The 19,600-nt window shown below is 42.8% G+C and overlaps 1 protein-coding gene across 1 annotated transcript; it reads right to left on the bottom strand.

Annotated features, from left to right (window-relative positions):
- Window positions 1–1,426: 1,426 nt before the first annotated feature.
- Window positions 1,427–2,422, bottom strand: MC4R (melanocortin 4 receptor). The gene has a single exon (XM_054019229.1). It carries the CDS (start codon window positions 2,420–2,422, stop codon window positions 1,427–1,429), a length of 996 nt encoding a protein of 331 aa, XP_053875204.1.
- Window positions 2,423–19,600: the final 17,178 nt, after the last annotated feature.

A 19,600-nucleotide genomic window follows, 5' to 3' on the forward strand; every position in this document is an offset into this window, starting at 1 on the left:
CTACATCTTACATAGCAGTACTGCAGAATTTGGGGCAATTACTATTGAATGCTGTGGTATTATTTGTATAATAAAAGGTGCCTGCATCCAACTTACACCACAAGTGACACCCATCTCGCTAGTCTTGTTAGAGAGGAGAAGGACAGAAAATATTCAGAAGTCGCCTTTTAACCCTTGAGATAGAGCCCCTGGTACAAAGGTAAGTCTATGTATAGAAGCTTGTGCTGTCAATGCCCATATTTAGGCTTGGAAGGATTAGACTTTTATTGGTAAATGTCAATAAATGTTGATTTTACCATAAACACGCAAACAAATGAAAAAATATCTCCATCAATAATAATCAAACTTTACAGAGAGGCAAAGTAAGAAAAATGCTGCTTGAGAACTTAGAGTTTGATTTAAGGCTATTTATTGGATATATTTTGATGTGTGATATTGACAATTTGTGTTTTAGTGGTTAAAAACTTTTAATTTTTTGAATCTCAACATGTATTGTTATGAAATAATTATTGTCTGACTGCCATAATTTCCCACAACTGTGAAAATTTAAATTGATAAAAATAGGAAACAATGCTTAAAAATAAACGTTGATATTATCCATCAAAATTATTAAAAAATTCTGCCAACCCATCCATATTACATCTGTTCTGCAGATAAGCAGGTGGCTTAAGTCTCCAGTGATGTTAGTCTGGCACCTTTATCCAGCACAAAATGTCACTCTAGGAAAGTATTTTCACTTGATGAGCTGAAACTCAGTCATACAACAATCACTATCTTGTAAAGCACTATATATCTAGCTATCACCTTGTGTGGCAAGGGTGTAAAAATCTTATTCATTTTTGACAGTGGAAAGGAGCTTTATTCAATTATTTTGAACCCCTATGATGAAGCTAATTATTGAACTGAATTAACTCTAAGAAACATGTCCATTTAAAATATATAATTCAATCCACCATTACACAAATAAAATATAGAAGCACTCATAATTAGCCTAACTACATTTTAAATTTTCATGTGTGTATAATTTAATACATGGATGAAAATAACTAACTGCCTCTGGTTTTTAGGTTAACAGAATTAGGATAAGTGTGGAGAGTAATATATGTGTATTTTAAGGAAGGCAATTAACTTATTTCCCAACATCTAGGACCTACAGATGATCATGTTTATTAGTATTTCACAATCCAGAAAGATTACATTTTTCTTTTACTTACAGACTGGTGAGATTTTTTCCCCGCAAAGTTAAATAATCACAGCTGTAGCTTGCACAGGCATTACACAGAGATATAAATTATACATGAATGAGACTTACAACTGCAGGAGAGAGAGATTCATTATTAAAGACAGAGCCCAGGTTCTGTTGAGAAAAGTACTAGAAGGTTTAGAGGTCTGTGGTGTGTATGCACAGTAGCTTCTCTGTTTCCATTTAATATTTGTTAGACAAGTCACAAAGCCCTCGCAGACAACAGCAGCAAATGATCTCCTTGAAGGTTTTCCGGAGCTCTTGACTCCGGAATGCGTAGATAAGGGGATCAATGATGGAATTGCACATGATGAGAATGAGGTACAAGTTAAAATGGGACATGAAACATACACAATATGGGTTGTGGGGGCAGGAGATGTAGAAAATCAAGTGGAGGAAAAATGGGGCCCAGCACACAACAAAAACCCCTATCAAGATGGTCAAAGTGATGGCCCCCTTCATGTTGGCACCTTGACGAATAGTGCCTGTCCCTGGAAGAACTGCAATCTTTTTGATATGCAGTCGGGCCAGCATGAACATGTGGACATAGAGGGAGGCCATGAGAACTAGCATGGTGAAGAACATGCTGATAAGACAGATGATGACAACACTGCTGTCTGAGTAAATGATGAACAAAATGCCTGAAACCGTGCAAGCAGCCCAGATGCATGTTATGATGATCCCTACACGCTTCACTGTCATAATGTTATGGTACTGGAGAGCATAAAAGATGGTAAAATACCTGTCCACAGCTATTGAAAGCAGGCTGCAAATGGATGCAAGTAAGGAACTGCAAATCACCGAGTCAATGACATTGTCAATGTTTACGGTGAAACTTTGTGCACCAGTGTCTGTATTGTTTAACAGGGTGATTACAATGGTTTCTGATCCATTTGACAGACTCACTAGCATGTCAGCCACTGCCAGACTACAGATGAAAAAGTACATAGGTGAATGCAGATTCTTGTTCTTGGCTATTGCCACAATGACCAAAATGTTCTCCAATAAACTTATGAAGCCCAGAGTCACAAACACTTCCGGGGCCACAAAAAGTTGCTCATAGCACCCTCCAGAGGAGTAACCTTTTCCACTTGACTCATTGGCACCACCATGCAATCCATAGCTGTGGTTCCAGAGGCGCAGAGGCTGGTGCATGCCATGGTGGCGTGTGATGTTCATCTTATGAAGCGCTGATCCAATGCTAAGTGGTATTTTTCCAGCTTGCTGCCTTTTAAATATCAAGTTTCTTTTTAGTTTCCTTGTAGTTCACTTGCAAAGTTAGCACAAAAGCCTCCAAGGGAGAAAGCAGTTAAAACTCTAGCATGATATCAAACAGCAGGATTTCAGACTCTGAAATGCTGGTTTTGTCTCTTACAGATGCAGTTTCTAATAATCATCACCTTTAGCATGGTTATCAAGTTCCATGATATTCAATCTACAGCTGTTTTAGTTTTTTCCCCCCACATAGCTTATATATACTGATGCATTCAGATATTTTCTTGTCTTCCATTAGGAAAGGTAAAAGTAAAATACTCTAGTGACTGCTGCTGAGTGGAAACCAATTTCAAACCGCAAGCACCACTCTGTCAGGCAGTGTATGCTTGCTGCCCGTTTTATGGTGTGTAGAGGGTGAAAAAGAATTCAGAGGCATGCTCCTCCTCTGATTTGCCTTCAGCCAATAAGGCTAAGGAACAGGGAAAGTCTAGGAGATGCTGATTACATTTCAGAACTGCACATCACATAGCAAAACAGTTTCAGTTGCAGCACAGCTCCGTACAGTTACAGGAAATTGGATTTTGTTTTGCTTCCTTATCTTTTCAGAATAGTTTTATTCCCCTCAGACCCCTCCACAATGGATTTTCTGTATCATCACCACCACCACTTCTTACAACTACAGCTGCTTTAAGAGTCTTAAAGAAGTCCTTAAATCGCTCAGATGCCTTGGCTTATATCGGGGGTCGGCAACCTCTGGCACATGGCTCGCCAGGGTAAGCACCCTGGCAGGCCGGGCCAGTTTGTTTACCTGCCGCATCGGCCAGTTTGGCCGATCACAGCTCCCACTGGCCGCGGTTCACCGTCCCAGGCCAGTGGGGGCTGCAGGAAGCAGTGCAGCCGAGCGATGTGCTGGCTGTGGCTTCCCGCCACCCCCATTGGCCTGGGACGGCGAACCGCGGCCAGTGGGAGCCGCGATCGGCCGAACCTGCCATCGCAGCAGGTAAACAAACTGGCCCGGCCTAGCAGGATGTTTACCCTGGCAAGCTGCGTGCCAGAGGTTACCAACCCCTGGCTTATATTCTTTTATTGTTAGTAGTAGTAGTAGTCCTTTATATTTCTTTTTGATGACAAAGTTACTGTTTTTTATATGCATGCCAAGTATGCGCTAGAATGGGAATCAATGGAACCCGGATCGCCTCCTGGCTCTCCCACAGACTTCCTGTGTGACATTGGGAATGTCATTTAATCTCTATGTGCCTAAATTCCCTATTTGTAAGCTAGATAATTCCTTACTTGACAGATGTTGTGAAGATAACTATATTGTAAAAAGTGTAAGGCACTCAAGTGTTATAGTAAGGGGCGCCGCATAAGGACCTGAGATAAAGCAAGAAGGGTCCATAAGTATTCTGCAGATTATGCTGATCTCCAAGACACACCACTGTCACCCAAGTATCATCCTCTTTGCTGGCAGAGTTTAGTGCCAGATGTTGGGAAACTAGATCGAGAGTGGAAAGTTGCTTTTCCATTAGCTTTTCTGATTAGTTAAACAAAGCTGTGATTTTTGAGAAAGGTGTCTCAAGGATCAGCAATAAGACCAAGTAGACAGTAAGTCCCCAGCGTAATCATTAATCATCCCACAACGCTGTGCCCCATCAGCAGGCCTGACGACACCCTTTAATGCACTTGTGTCAGCTCTGCCTTAGAAGCCACTAAAAAAATACAATTCTAGAGGGAAAAAAACCAGCAGGAGACAATAACACTTTTGTTCATCAACTACTATAAAGTATTTTTAAAAATACAAAACTACCAAACAAAAAACTAAAAGCCAATAGAAACTAGAAAGAACAGAAAAGGAAGGGGGGAAATGGCACTTAGAGTCATTGCACTTGGGAGCGTCGTGTTCATTTGGGAATTGTTTAATGAGCCGTTCCTTGACACCTGACAAGAAAACAGAAGAAGGGCTGAGTCTGGTGCAGCAGCAATCCCCAGTAAGTAAGGGTTTAGTTCAGAGCTAACTTCCCTTCTCCCCCATCCCTCCTCCCCCATGCACTGGAGCTCTGGAGAGGGATTGTAAGATAAAACTGCTGTGTGGGGAGACAGGGAAGGGAGTTTGCCTGTGGGAGTACAGGGCTCCACACACCAAATCTGAGTTCTGGGTTAAATCTGCAGCGTGAAAGGGGACTTTATTTTTACATTTGGTTTTGCTGAGGTAACTTGTTTTGTTTTATGGTTATAAAGATTTTATCCTGCTGAAGAGTCCTGGCTGATTAATTCTGTACCCTTTAATTCTGCCGATACTATGATGACGAAGGCCATGTAAGTACCTAGACAGATGGATCTGCTGACAGAACAGCAGCATATTGCAGAAGTATAAAACCACAGATACACTAAATAGCCAAATCTACCACCCATATGCACAGGAAATCCCAAACTTAGAGATGACATTCCACTCACCAGCAGCTTTCCTATAATGAAGGTATGACATACTGGCCAGACAGTGATCTTTATTTCCCTGCCCCAGTCACACACGACATGAGTCAGGGCTATAAAAGGTTAATATGCTTGTCACATGGCACTGGGTGATTGTCCACTAACTCCTCCTCACAGTGGACTTGCTCCAGGAGTGATAGAGGGAACAAGAGGACAAAGCTTGATTCGAAAGCTTAATGGGGAGAGAACCAGCTCCAAATATCTAACTTGTCCTACGTGTGCCTCCTGAAATGTGCAGACTCTGAGTGTTCTCAACTCCCAATTAGCTTCGAGAATCCTTTGTCAAAGGTGTATTTATTGTTTTTGCAAGTAGTGCTGCCCATGTCTAAAAAGTTCAACTTGCTCCTCCGAACTTTTGTACCCAGCAATGATGATCCTGCACGAAAATATACGTTTGAGATTTGTGCAACCCTCTGTGGTAGCTGCAAGCAAAAATATTACAGAACTGAATTACAAGGACTCTTCTGTGCAGTTACCCTCATCTGAAGTGTGTGTGGGCTTTGAGGCACATAACTACATGAGAGAGGAAAACATGATCAATAAGCCTCTGAACTGCAGTGGGGACTTAAGCCACTGAACTGAGACTTCACAGCTCTCCCCTTCCCCTGCTCAAACCGTGCACCCCCTTCTTATCTATGTGGGTTCAGGGGAATAAGAAATTCCAGGGAGGAGCTAGCTCCAGGGGCCAAAGAAAGCGAAGCCTGTGGGAGCAGACCCAGAAGCAGCCTGGGGGTTGCAGTAGGGTGTTCTCTCCCTTGGTCTGATTTACTGTTTGCTCCATTCCACAGTCTCTTCACCTCAGCTTCAGTTACCCTGACTTCATACCCTTTCCCCTTTCTCTGTCTCTGTTTCCCCATCCCTGGTGATCTGTTTAGCTTCTCCTCTCCTAACTACCTCCACCCAAAAACAGCACTCTTTCTTGGCTGGTCCCGAGGCACTACTGTAATAAAAATAATAATTCTCACTCTTGCTCACTGACATGATGAACGCATTTGTTATGTACAGATAAGACTGTTGTGGAGATTCTGCTTGTTGTCAATGAGACACTACTGGAGCAGAGTTAAGATTGTTTTGGCGCTTTAATCATGCATATCCACACTTTCAAATACATGGATTTCTTCTAACTTTAGCCAAATATTTCCTAGTTCTCTAAGGCTTGAGGTTTTGTTTTTGTTGTAATGTTCACAATTTGAAAAGATATATACAGATTTCTGGGGGGGGGGGGGTTATTACCCAAGCCCTAATCAATATTGATTTCCACAGGATTGGCCACTGTATAAACACAGATGGAAACTCCCTGCACCAAAGAGTTTATAGTAGAAGATGGACTCACTTCTTTAGGTCCAGCTTCACAAATCTTTTGCTTGGGGACTTTAATTACAGCTCAAGGGACCCTCGCTCTGATATTTGAGAATATGCTAAGATTTCAACATCAAGGTTATTAACACATCAAAAATTGTCATGGGCACAGAAACTAACTTACAAATAATGGAGTTCATCTTAGAAATGAAATATCAAAGGAGAGGAAATAACAGCCTGTCTTTACAGCCTGAGGATGAGCAACGCAATAAGACATGTTTTGGTTTTGATTTTGTGAGATGTCACACTCAGCCTCTTTCACAAGCCTCTTCCCAAAATCCTGCATCTGGATGGAATCTGACATTAGTTCTGAATCACACACCAACATTTCCCTTTGAACAAAATAGAAGAGTGCCCTCCACGTCATCCTTAACAGCAGGACGAAATTCATACTACTCACATTTTAAAAGGATAGAGAAGAAAGATGGAGAGAGAGAGTCAGGTGGGACAAGACGGTTATGGAAGAAATGGTAAAATAGGGAGGAGAAAGTATAGTACATTTGAACAGGATGGTGTCAGAACCTAACAGAAGCCCAGCTGGACCCCAAGTTCATCCTTGAAAATACTAGCATGGCAGTGGCTGCAAATGGCCCTACATGAGACTGTGAAAAGGGGGTTGAAAGAAAAAGCTAAGGCTGGGTCTACACTACCCGCCTGAATCGGCGGGTAGAAATCGACCTCTCGGGGATCGATTTATCACGTCCCGTTGGGACGCGACAATCGATCCCCGAATCGACGCTCTTACTCCAGCAGCAGAGGTGGGAGTAAGCGCTGTCGACGGGAAGTCGCAGAGGTCGATTTTGCCGCCGTCCTCACAGCGGGGTAAGTCGGCTGCGATACGTCGAAATCAGCTACGCTATTCACGTAGCTGAATTTGCGTATCTTAAATCGACTCCCCCCTGTAGTGTAGATGTAGCCTAAGCAGTGGACTAATAGCACCTAGTCCTGTAAGACTGTGCAAGAAGTGTACTGATATTGTTTAAGGGATACAGCATAAATCATTTTATAATTGAAAACAGATGTTATTAAATGTGCCCACATCAAATTTCTCAGTGCACCCAAAGGTCATGCTTGTAAATAAGTTAATTAAAAGATTTTTTGTATATTTTACAATGTGCTTACACTCTTTTCAGCGTGTAAGAGAAGCAGACCGTTAAACCCTGGAAAGGTCTCAAATTTTGTAGCCTGCTGCATGTCCTGAAGTATTGAGCAGTACAGCACTGTAAATTCCAACTGATACTTAACAATACACAAAAAAACTGAGTCAGATATCGGCTCCCTCAAAAGAGAATCATCACAAACATTTCTCTGATGAACTCTATCCCCAGTAAATTTGTGTGTGAGCCACATTTTTTTGTTCGGATAATCATGAGACATGCATGTGTTAGGCTCGTTGGGAAACAGAAGAGCACATGTGCACAGCACTTAGCGTAATGAGGTCCTGACCCATGATAGGGACATCATTTGCACTACAGTTCAAATGCACTAGTAACTATAGCAAGCACAAAAATAAAAACACAAATGAGAACTAGAACTACACTATTATTAAATAAAGTCAACACCATACAGCTTTAAAATAATTAAACTAAGGCCTGGTCTACATTATGACTTTCATTCGGATTTAGCAGCGTTAAATCGAATTAACCCTGCACCCGTCCACACAACGAAGCCATTTATTTCGAAATAAAGAGCTCTTTAAATCGATTTCTGTACTCCATCCCGATGAGCGGAGTAGTGCCAAAATCGATACTGTCATTTCGAATTAGGGTTAGTGTGGCCGCAATTTGATGATATTGGCCTCCGGGAGTTGTCCAACAGTGCACCATTGTGACTGCTCTGGACAGCAATCTGAACTCGGATGCACTGGCCAGGTAGACAGGAAAAGCCCCGCGAACATTTGAATTTCATTTCCTGTTTGCCCAGCGTGGAGAGCACAGGTGACCACAGATAGCTCAGCTCATTAGCACAGGTAACCATGCAGGCCGATAATCGAAAAAGAGCACCAGCATGGACCATACAGGAGATACTGGATATGATCGCTATATGGGGAGAGGATTCAGTGCTAGCAGAACTTCGTTCGAAAAGACGAAATGCCAAAACTTTTGAAAAAATCTTCAAGGGCATGATGGAGAGAGGCCACAATAGGGACTCAGATCAGTGCCGCGTGAAAATCAAGGAGCTCAGACAAGCCTATCAAAAAACAAAGGAGGCAAATGGTCGCTCCGGGTCAGAGCTGCGGACATGCCGCTTCTACGCCGAGCTGCATGCAATTCTAGGGGGGGCCGCCACCATTACCCCACCTCTGACCGTGGATTCCGAGGTGGGGATAATCTCATCAGCTACACCTGAGGATTCTGCGGACGGGGAAGAGGAGGAGGAGGAAGAGGATGAGCTTGCGGAGAGCACCCAGCACTCCATTCTCCCCAACAGCCAGGATCTTTTTCTCAGCCTGACTGAAGTACCCTCCCAATCCTCCCAAACCAATATCCAAGACCATGACCCCATGGAAGGGACCTCAGGTGAGTTTACCTTTTAAAATATAAAACTTGTTTTAAAACAAGCGTTTTTTAATGATTACTTTGCCCTGAGGACTTGGGATGCATTCGTGGCCAGTACAGCTACTGGAAAAGTCTGTTAACGTGTCTGGGGATGGAGTGGAAATCCTCCAGGGACATTTCCATGAAGCTCTCCTGGAGGTACTCCAAAAGCTTTGCCACAAGGTTTCTGGGCAGTGCAGCCTTATTCCGTCCTCCGTGGTAGGACACTTGACCACACCATGCTTGCAGCAATCTGGTATCATTGCATTATAAAGCTTGGCAGCGTATGGTCCCGGTGTTTGCTGGCATTCAAGCAACATCCGTTCTTTATCTCGCTGTGTAATCCTCAGGACAGTGATATAGCTCATGGTAACCTGGTTGAAATATGGGAATTTAATTAAGGGGACAGAGGTGGCCGTTCCTACTGGGCTGTTTGCCTGTGGCTGGCAGAAAAGAAATCCTTCCCTGCAGTTAGCCAAGCGCGGGGGGGTGGGGGTGGGGAAATGGCCCTGAGCTTTTCACATTTGGCTAGCAGGGATCTTCCCTGTTACCAGCCATGCAGTGTGTGGGGGGGTACAGCAATCAATCCAGATAATTCATGGCAGGAGGGGGGATGGGAGGGTTAGTTTGGTTTCTGCAGGGATCTTCCCTGATACCAGCCATGCGGTGGGGGGAGGGATAAAGCGATCATCCCAGATAAATGGATGAGGGGGGTTTAGTTTGTTTGCTGCTGCTGAAGGTTAACAGGAAAACCGCAGCAGTCAACGGGCTTTGCTTGGTATGTGGGAAAGGAGGGTGCAGAAGCCGAAAGACAATGGCTTACCATGGCCGCATGCAAGCTGAATTCTGTTGCCTGGACCTGCGTCTGTGATCTCTAACACAAAAGCCACAGGCACTCAATACTAAGATGGAAAATGTGACCTTGTACTGAAATCACATGTGCTATGTAATGTGAATAGTGTTGTTCACTATGAAAGAGTATAAACATTGTTCTGTAAAATGTATCATTTAAAAAACTTCTCTCCTTTTTTTTAAACCTCCCTCCAGCAGCTGCAAATTTTTCAAGCCTCCCTCCTCTGTCCCGAAGGCTATCTCAGATAAGGCAGTGGAGGAAGAGGACGCGAGACGAGATGTTCACGGAAATAATGGAATGCACCTGCAATGAAAGAGCTCATTTGAATGAGTGGAAGGACACGGTATCTAAATTTAGGAAAGATGCCAGTGAACGTGAGGTCATGAGGGATGCTCGAGATGAGAGGTGGCAGGCTGCAACGCTGGGGCTGCTGCATGAGCAAACAGACATGCTCCGGCATCTGGTGGAGCTTCAGGAACGGCAGCAGGATAACAGACTGCCACTGCAGCCGCTGTATAACCTCCCTCCCCCCTCACCATGTTTGATATCCTCCTCACCCAGATGTGTAAGAACACGGGTGAGGAGGCTCCGTGCACCCTCCCACTCTGCCCCAGTGGACAGCCCAACCAAAAGGCTGTCATTACTTTGAACTTTTTCACTGGCCTTTTACTTCACTCCTATCCTCCTCCCAAACCTCGCCCAGATTACTTTGTAGGTTATCTCCCTATGTTTATAATCAATTAATAAAGAATACATGATTTTTAAATGATAGTGACTTTATTTCCTTTGAAAGCAAGCTGGGGGAAGTGGGAGGGTGGGTTCCTTACAGAGAATGAGTCAATAAAGGGGGTGGGTTTTCATGAAGGAGAAACAAACAGAAATTTCACACTGTAGCCTGGCCAGTCATGAAACTGGTTTTCAAAGCTTCTCTGATCCACAGCGCTTCCTGGTGTGCTCTTCTAATCACCCTGGTGTCTGGCTGCACGTAATCAGCAGCCAGGCGATTTGCCTCAGCCTCCCACCCCACCATAAAGATCTCCCCCTTACTTTCACAGAGATTGTGGAGCACACAGCAAGCAGAAATAACAATGGGGATATTGGTTTGGCTGAGGTCTGAGCGAGTCAATAGCGATCTCCAGCGACCTTTTAAACGGCCAAATGCACATTCTACCATCATTCTGCACTTGCTCAGCCTGTAGTTGAACGGCTCCTGACTCCTGTCCAGGCTGCCTGTGTATGGCTTCATGAGCCATGGCATTAAGGGGTAGGCTGGGTCCCCAAGAATAACTATTGGCATTTCAACATCCCCAACGGTCATTTTCTGGTCCGGGAAGTAAGTCCCTTGCTGCAGCCGTTTAAACAGATTAGTGTTCCTGAAGACGCGAGCGTCATGAACCCTTCCCGGCCAGCCCACATTGATGTTGGTGAAACGTCCCTTGTGATCCACAAGTGCTTGCAGCACCATTGAAAAGTACCCCTTGCAGTTTATGTACTGGGTACCCTGGTGCTCCGGTGCCAAGATTGGGATATGGGTTCCATCTATTGCCCCACCACAGTTAGGGAATCCCATTGCAGCAAAGCCATCCACTATGACCTGCACGTTTCCCAGAGTCACTACCTTTTGTAGCAGCACCTCAGTGATTGCTTTGGCTACTTGCATCACAGCAGCCCCCACAGTAGATTTGCCCACTCCAAATTGATTCCTGACTGACTGGTAGCTATTGGGCGTTGCAAGCTTCCACAGGGCTATCGCCACTCACTTCTCAACTGTGAGGGCTGCTCTCATCTTGGTATTCTGGTGCTTCCGGGCAGGGGAAAGCAAGTCGCAAAGTTCCATGAAAGTGCCCTTACACATGCGAAAGTTTCACAGCCACTGGGAATCATCCCACACCTGCAACACTATGCGGTCCCACCAGTCTGTGCTTGTTTCCCGGGCCCAGAATCGGCGTTACATGGCTATAACCTGCCCCATTAACAGCATGATCTCCAAAGCACCGGGTCCCGCGATTTGATAGAATTCCATGTCCATATCCTCATCACTCTCACTGCCGCGCTGCCGTAGCCTACTCCTCGCAGCCTGGTTTTGCATGTTCTGGTTCAGCATAAACTGCACGATAATGCGCGAGGTGTTTACAATGTTCATGACTGCTGTCTTGAGCTGAGCGGGCTCCATGCTTGCCGTGGTATGGCGTCTGCACTATTCACCCAGGAAAAAGGCGTGGAACGGTTGTCTGCCATTGCTTCCCTGGAGATGGGGGAGGATATACCCAGAACCACCCGCGACAATGTTTTTGGCCCCATCAGGCATTGGGATCTCAACCCAGAATTCCAATGGGTGGAGGAGACTGCGGGAACTATGGGATAGCTATGGGATAGCTACCCACAGTGCAGTGCTCCAGAAGTTGACGCTAGCCCCGGTACATGGACGCACACCACCGAATTAATGTGCTTAGTGTGGCCGCATACATTCGACTTTATACAATCTGTTTCCAAAATTTGAATTATATAAATTCGGATTAATCCCATAGTGTAGACATACCCTAATTTGTAAGAGTAGAAGCCACACATCATACCACAGTCAAAGGCTGCATAAGTTTTGAAAGGGTCATTAAGATGTTTGTTTATCCCATTACTACCTCAGAAATAAAGTACCCGTTGCTGATGGTTACTTAAAAAGGTCCCTAATGAGAAATAATGCAAGAAATGCAAGAAAAGGTACTCGGCACTTTGCAGCACCAAATCCTAAATTAGACATTTCCTTTCATCCAGCTCTATAAACCAGCATCTGTGTCTCCTGAAACATGTTTGATGCTAATAGCCAAGTTGTTAGTCTGTCCATTGCTCTTGTTCATGACCTTCATATTAAAATAAATGGAGAGAAAATATGCAACAACATGATTTTTCTTCAATTCACATATGTTCCTGAATAGAGCAACTTTCAGTGCTGGCCTTGCTTCTCTCTCTCTCTCTCTCTCTCTCTTTTTTACCATTAGTGTTTATAGTATCATTTTATTTGATGATTTTTCAGAATGATCTTTGGAGGTTTATTGTATTCAGTTCAGGTAGATGTTTAACACGTATTAAGAGTGTCTATAAGTTACAGAGTTACAATTGCATTTTATTCTAACTGAAGGAAGTTCCAATCGACCCAGCTGTCAAACAAGACAGCTTGAAAAATAATATTTCATTTTAGTTGAGAAAGAAAAAGAACACAAAGGAGGAAAATAAATATACAGTCATTTACTGACGACCGAGGTGGCATTCTGGATCAATAAAGTGTCACCACAAAAAACGCCAGTTTGGATGATGGCACTATAGTTCATTTCAGTTTTCTTCTTTTCTTTTCTTTTTTTTTTTTTTTTATAAAAGTCACTATAAGTACAGTGCAAATGTCAAACACTTGTGGAGAAGGGGGATGCAGTGCTTGGATAATGTGAAGTGGAGAGTCATTAAATATCTTGATTGTATTTTCTTCTCTTTATCTCTAATGATTATAGCAATGATATTCATATAGAAAAAGGTGATACAACTTCTGCGAGTGTATGCTGTGAACATAACATATGGAAGATGGGGACCTAACTCCTTTAGAGTCTTTTGAAAATCCCAGCCACAGTGAATATTTCTTTAGCTGCACTATCTCTACCAACATTTGTTTTTGTTTTTTTAAAAGGATTCACAATGTAGCTGATTCCAACATTAATGCATCTCAAATTTCTTAATGTAGTAGCTTTCAAGACAAAATTCCACCTCGCCCTGCTGAACACCCTGAAGCTTTCAGAAAGTGCAGAAAATACATTTTCTGTCATGTTCAATGTACAGTACAGAGTACATTCAATATGATTTTCACCAGTACACTAGCTTCCTTTAACAGTATTAACTGTATGCTACAAGTCCTACATAATTAGATCACCAAGCTCACCCTTGAGAGATTTCGTCCCTCTTAGTATCCAGCTTTTAGTTACTTGTCATCCTGAAGAGACATTATAGCTCACGTCTGCAATTTTTGTTTGTCTGTGGTACTTACAACTCGTAGAACTTGTAAGCATCTTATCTAAAACACCATTGCCCTTCATTTGACACCAGTATCACCTCTTTACTAAGTGGTAGCAGATATCCAGGGCCTTGCAGTTCAGCTTCCCTGGGTAGAAGAAATTAGAGATGCAAAGTCTGGGTATATTCTAAATGTAGCTTGTTTTATTTACAGGTAAACACTACCCCTGTAACACAGGCTCTATCCTTGGTCCCCTTCTCTTCTCCCTGGGTAATCTCATCTGCAACACAAATTCAATTACGATCTCACAGATCTCTCAACCTCTCTCCCTCCCTCTATTCCAGACCCGTGTCCTCTTGTCCAAAGCAAAAGCTCAGCCTGTCTCTCTGACATCTAGCCATCAGCTCAAGCTCAACATGGCTAAAACAGAGCACTTAATCTTCATCCCATCCTGTCCCCACTACCTCCACTCTTGAACACTGTGGATAGCACCCTCTTGCCTGTCACTCAGGTCCATAACGTAGGTGTCTTCTTTAAATCGGACCTCTGCCTGGGTCCTAATATCCAGGCTGGGTGTAAATATTGTTGATTCTTTCTGCATAACAACTTTAAGATAGGGCCTTCCCTATCCATCCACACAGCTAAAGATCTTGTCTAGGCTCTCATCACCTCACGGATCGATGACAGCAACTTCCTTCTCTCTGGCCTTGACAAATGGAATCTTGCCCCACTCATATCCATTCAGAATGCTGCTGCAAAGATCATTTTTCTGGCCAACTACTCTGACCACATCACCCCTTTCTTTGCATCCCTCTAGTGCTGCCATTTCTTTATTGCATCAAACACAAACTACTTGTCTTTACTGTCAAGGCCCTTTATGGAATCTCTCTCTCATTTCACTGTCAAGATCTCACCTCCAACTTGGGCTGATGTCAGCCTCCACCACCCACTTGTTAAATTTTCAGACAAACACTGTTGTGCTTTCTCCCATGCTTCCCCTTCTGGGAGGAGTTCCCCATAAAAATCTGCACAACAATCTCATTATCTATTTTCAAAGCTCTCCTTTGCCATTGTGCCTACAAAAAACTGGACAACAGTTAGACTGCTGGTGTGCTGAGACCACTGCCTATCATGCTAACCAATATTGTTTCATTGTACTCGACTCTGTCTGTATTTATCTGTTGTCTCTATCTTATACTTAGATTGCAAGCTCTCTGGCGCCTGGACTGTCTTTTTGTTCTGGCTTGTGCAGCACCTAGCGCAACAGGGCCCTGGTCCAGGACTAGGGCTCTTAGGTGCTTTGGTAATGCAAATAATAATAATAATAATAATTAATAAAGACCATGCAGGCAACCCCTTCTTTTCAGAAATCTAAGCCAACACCAATGTCCGGGTTCCAGGGAACAACTCCGCCTCAAGAACTAAGTCTAATCAGAGATAAAAGCAGACAGGAAATTCCCTGGCTGGTTGCACAGCTCCCTCTACCAAGAACCTGACATAAGTGAAACTAGCGACAATAGTCGTATCTCCCAAGACTGAACATTTTCTCACATACAAAAAACTATGTGCAAAAGTACCAGCGGGTGCGGGCTGCCATGGCAACTGGTGTCTGCCAAGGCTGGAATGAACTTGTTTTTCTAATAGACTAAAATACAGACTGCTACAGTGACTAAATTAATCTACTTTAGGATGTACATTCTATTGAAAGTTTGTCCCTGCTCCTCCCTCCCCCCTAGGTTTAATTTGGAGTTTGGCACCAGGAGAAGACAGCTTCAAAATATGTTTAGTTCTGTTTTGAGAGAATTTTCCAGAGGGGTTGGTCCAAGACACCAGAAACATCAGAATTATGGTTTTCTATGGATGGAAATGAAAATACTTTTTTAATTGTAAAATTATTAATATGGTTCTTACCTGTGCTAAGAGTTTTTTGTTGTGGTGGGTGGTGTTTTGGTTTTTTTTATAATTTTTTTTTTTTTTATGTAATAGAGAAAATTTAGGTTAAAAATAATTATTACAAAATATTAAGAAAAAAAACACACACAGCATGTATATTTAGAACTGTACTTGAGCAGTGGAAAGTGTTTTCCTATTATATGACCATGCTCCTATCTTGGCTGATTGTGTGACTGATTAACAAAAATGTTCAGTTGTAATTTAGACATATGCAGCCAAATTCATTTCTTATATCACTCCATTGCCAACAATGACGATTTTGGTCCATCTATTTAGACCAGAAATATTAGAGAGTTATTGGGTTTTTTTTTATATTTTACATCTGTTTGACGAGACTTAATGAAGGTTTAACTCTGCAGCCTTTATGTCCGACATCACATAGGCCCCTGAAAAATGCCATTGTGGTTCAACAGGACTGCTCAGGAAAGTACTGATCAGCTTGAAGAAGGGCTGAAGAACCAGTCCCAGGACTGATGTGAATTTGTTATTTTTAACAACAGGCACTATGGGCCAAATTTCCGAAGGAACCTCCATTTTGAGCACATGCTTAATATACCCATGCACTTCACTGAGGGCAAACCCCCATGAGGGCTTGCCCTCTCCATTGGGCAGTGGTGGGAAGAGAGCTAGCAGATCTGACATCACTGATCCTCCAGTCCCGGCTCCTTCCCTAGCCCACATCACACCTAAATGCCCCCATCTGCATTATACTGGGTTTCCTGGCACACACAGAACCTAGAGCCTCTGCTTTGGCTCCCTAAATACTGCTCCTGAGAAGGAGCACTCGTTTGCTGTGGTCAGGGCACTGAATTTTTGTGGAGGAGTTTTGGGAGGCAAAATTTCCCCTCGCGGCTCTCATCCAGTTCAATGGGAGTTGTATTGAGCCATAAGAATGCAGAGCACACATTTGTCATTCATGTTTCATCACTCCATTTGCCTTGTATAGTAACATATTTACAATAAGCTGTGAACCAGCACTTTTAAAACCTTTTAAATAAAAGTGCATGAAATGGATAGACCAAACACTTCCCTGATAGGGAGATGTAAAACTCATCCATCTGGAGGGATTCTTTCTATATAGGAATATTTCTAGTGAGATATATCAGCTATGATCCAGAGTGAATTTTTGACAGAATAGAACTGTGGTGGTTGTACTTCACCAGTCAATAATAGTTGACTTTAATCAAGAAGCACTTACAGCATCAGTAACACCAAGCTTATCAAGGAGTAGTGCAGGCAGCAATAGAATCATACAACACAAAACTCAGGGTGTAAATCCACATATAAAATGCATTTCAAGCTCTGAAATGTTTTTATCAGTTAAATAGTGTTGTGAAATCCAAGAACAGATTGAGCACAAATGATCCAAACACAGGAAAAGGGTAGGGAAAATTATCTGTCGAATCTCAACAGAAAGGACAAAATTTGACCATGGCATGAGTGCAACAAAGTCAATAAAGCTATATCAGAGTGAATGTGTCTCATTAGCTTTCTGGTGAATACTGGCACAGCAGAAACAAATACACACACAGTATGCAACCATGTAATAGTCACCTCACAACAAAATTATTTTAAATGAAAATAAAACATGAAAGTTATGGGCCAGATCATATCTTGTGTTTGCAAGGGTGTGCCAAAAGTGAGGAGGACACAAAGGGCTTTCTTCCCAATGTAAGGATGCCAGGCACAACTGTAATCCTCACTAGACTCCCCAAAGGAAAAACATCAATCCTTCTGTACCAAACAGTGGAAATGGCTATTTGGAATGTAGTGCACATTGCCCTACTGGTAAAGAATCACAAAAAGGATCAGGCAATCACACACCACCATCAACTTATACCTTCTTCTTGGTTCCTTGTAGGGTGACCAGATATCCGATTTTATACGGACAGTCCCGATATCTGGGGCTTTGTCTTATATAGATGCCAATTACCCCCCACTCTTGCTATCTGGTCACCCTAGTTCCTTGGCTTTTACCCTTCCATGTATCGACCATGACCTCTGCAACACCTCGTGAGAGAAGACACCTATACCCTGCTCTTTTGACAGAGACCATGAGTTTGGAGTACACCTCTACCCCGATAGAATGTGACCGGATATAACACAAATTTGGATATAACGTGGTAAAGCAGCGCTCCGGGGGGGCGAATTCAGAATTTGCTGGATTATAAAATCTACTTTCCAGTCTCCCTGGAGACGACTAGAAATAGAGAGCGCACAAGCCAGTGATCAAGGACAAGCAGCACTATATAGCTGGGAAAATAACATGCTCTATGGTAATTTGCAAGTAAACAATGTTTAACTGTTCCAGAGTGTACAGTCTTCTCTTTGGACATTATGTACTATATAAAAAAGTACAGGATGAGCCATTTTTCCATCATGGTATAATAAAAAATAGCTTTTATTGTTGAGGCTAGCTTACCTAGATACAAATAGTCTCTTCTCCTGGATCTGTGCAGAGGGCAAAGCCTTTGTGCATGAATCACTGACCTCCTCAAACGGGCCGTCTTTGCAGCACCTCCGTTTCTTGTTCCCAATGGCTGCCCCTTCACATGCTGCATGCAGACAGGACTGCGTAAAGGGTTTGGAGTGAAGCTGGAGACAGGAATGGTGGAGAAGGGGTGATGCTGATAGTAGGGAGACAGCTAGGTTTGGTTTTTGGCGAGGGAGAAGTTGCATTTTCAAGCCTGAGAAGGATGTCTTGATATTGTTCCATAACCAGTGACTTTGGATGTATTCACCAATTATTCTATAATTTAGGTAGCTTTTAAAATTGTAACATAAGACATGCTGACAGATGCTGGACCAAACTCCATTCTAGGTTGCCAGTGGAAATCCAGAGAAACTCTTCTACAGTCAGCAGGGTTAATGGAATTACTTTGGCTTTTCGCTGGTTTGTCATCGCAGAGTTTGGGTCTCTAGACTCATTTTCGTGCTGAGGAAGGGGTACTCAAAGCAGTGCAAGGGATTTAGCCACACATTTCCCATTCTTTCTAATGGTAAATCACTTTCATACTGCTTTGCAAGTCTCTACAATTTTTATAAGTGATTATTGTTAATAATGATTAACAGTTAATCAGTAGCTATATATTTATATAGCTCTTTTTCATCTGCAAGACTCAAAGCATTTTGCAAAGATGGATAATCATTATTCTCCTTCCAAACCCCTTTTTATTCAGGCAGGCAGGGAAGCTGAAACAACTTCCCAACTCTTTTACTTTTCTTTCAACCAGTTCAGTTTATGCAAATTTATTCCTGCACGTAGAAAAGTATAGATTAATTCTCTTTGTACTGTCAAAGACCTTTCCTTCGAAGGGTTCACAAGAGCAACAATTGATGTCATAGGAGAGGACTTGCAGAGAGAATTTTTCAAAGGTACATCAGTTAGTCTAGCCTTAGGGCAGGAGTAACTTGTGTGAGATCAAGTTCCATGGAAACAGCAGGCCACGTTCTTTTATAGTCAGTAATTACACTTTTTTTTTTATTGTGACAACAATTGTATCACATGTTATGGGCTCAAAAATGTCTCCCCAGTGGGTGAGTCATACTGAAATGTGCAGCTGGTTATTTTCAGGAGGAAGATTCCCACTGCTTTCAAGAACAAGTCCCAATATTTTCTTAGTTTGAAATTGGGTTTGCATGTAAAATTCTTAACTACATTCAACTTTTTTCAAGGTCTAAGTTACTTTGAAAGCATTCCAGACCTTCAGTAGAATCCATCAGGGCATCTCAAATCTTCTCCATCTCTACCCAGAGCAGCAAGGTCTTATTGTCACCCAAATTACAGCCCACAATCCTTCATACCCATATATTTCTAGTTTGTCTACTTTATAAAACCAAAATAAAGAATAAAAAGCTAACAATAAATAAGCATTGCCAGATGAGTGGGTACAGGGTAGTGGTGAAGGGAGGTACTGAATGTGGAGGTACTGTCTCATGTTATTTCTATTGTGATAGCC

Source organism: Malaclemys terrapin, chromosome 2 (genome assembly GCF_027887155.1).
Source record: "Malaclemys terrapin pileata isolate rMalTer1 chromosome 2, rMalTer1.hap1, whole genome shotgun sequence".
Lineage (NCBI taxonomy): Eukaryota > Metazoa > Chordata > Testudines > Emydidae > Malaclemys > Malaclemys terrapin.

Bases quoted from the DNA above. Each gene is read 5' to 3' on its own strand.
- MC4R (XM_054019229.1), bottom strand. From the start codon at position 2,422: ATGAACATCACACGCCACCATGGCATGCACCAGCCTCTGCGCCTCTGG.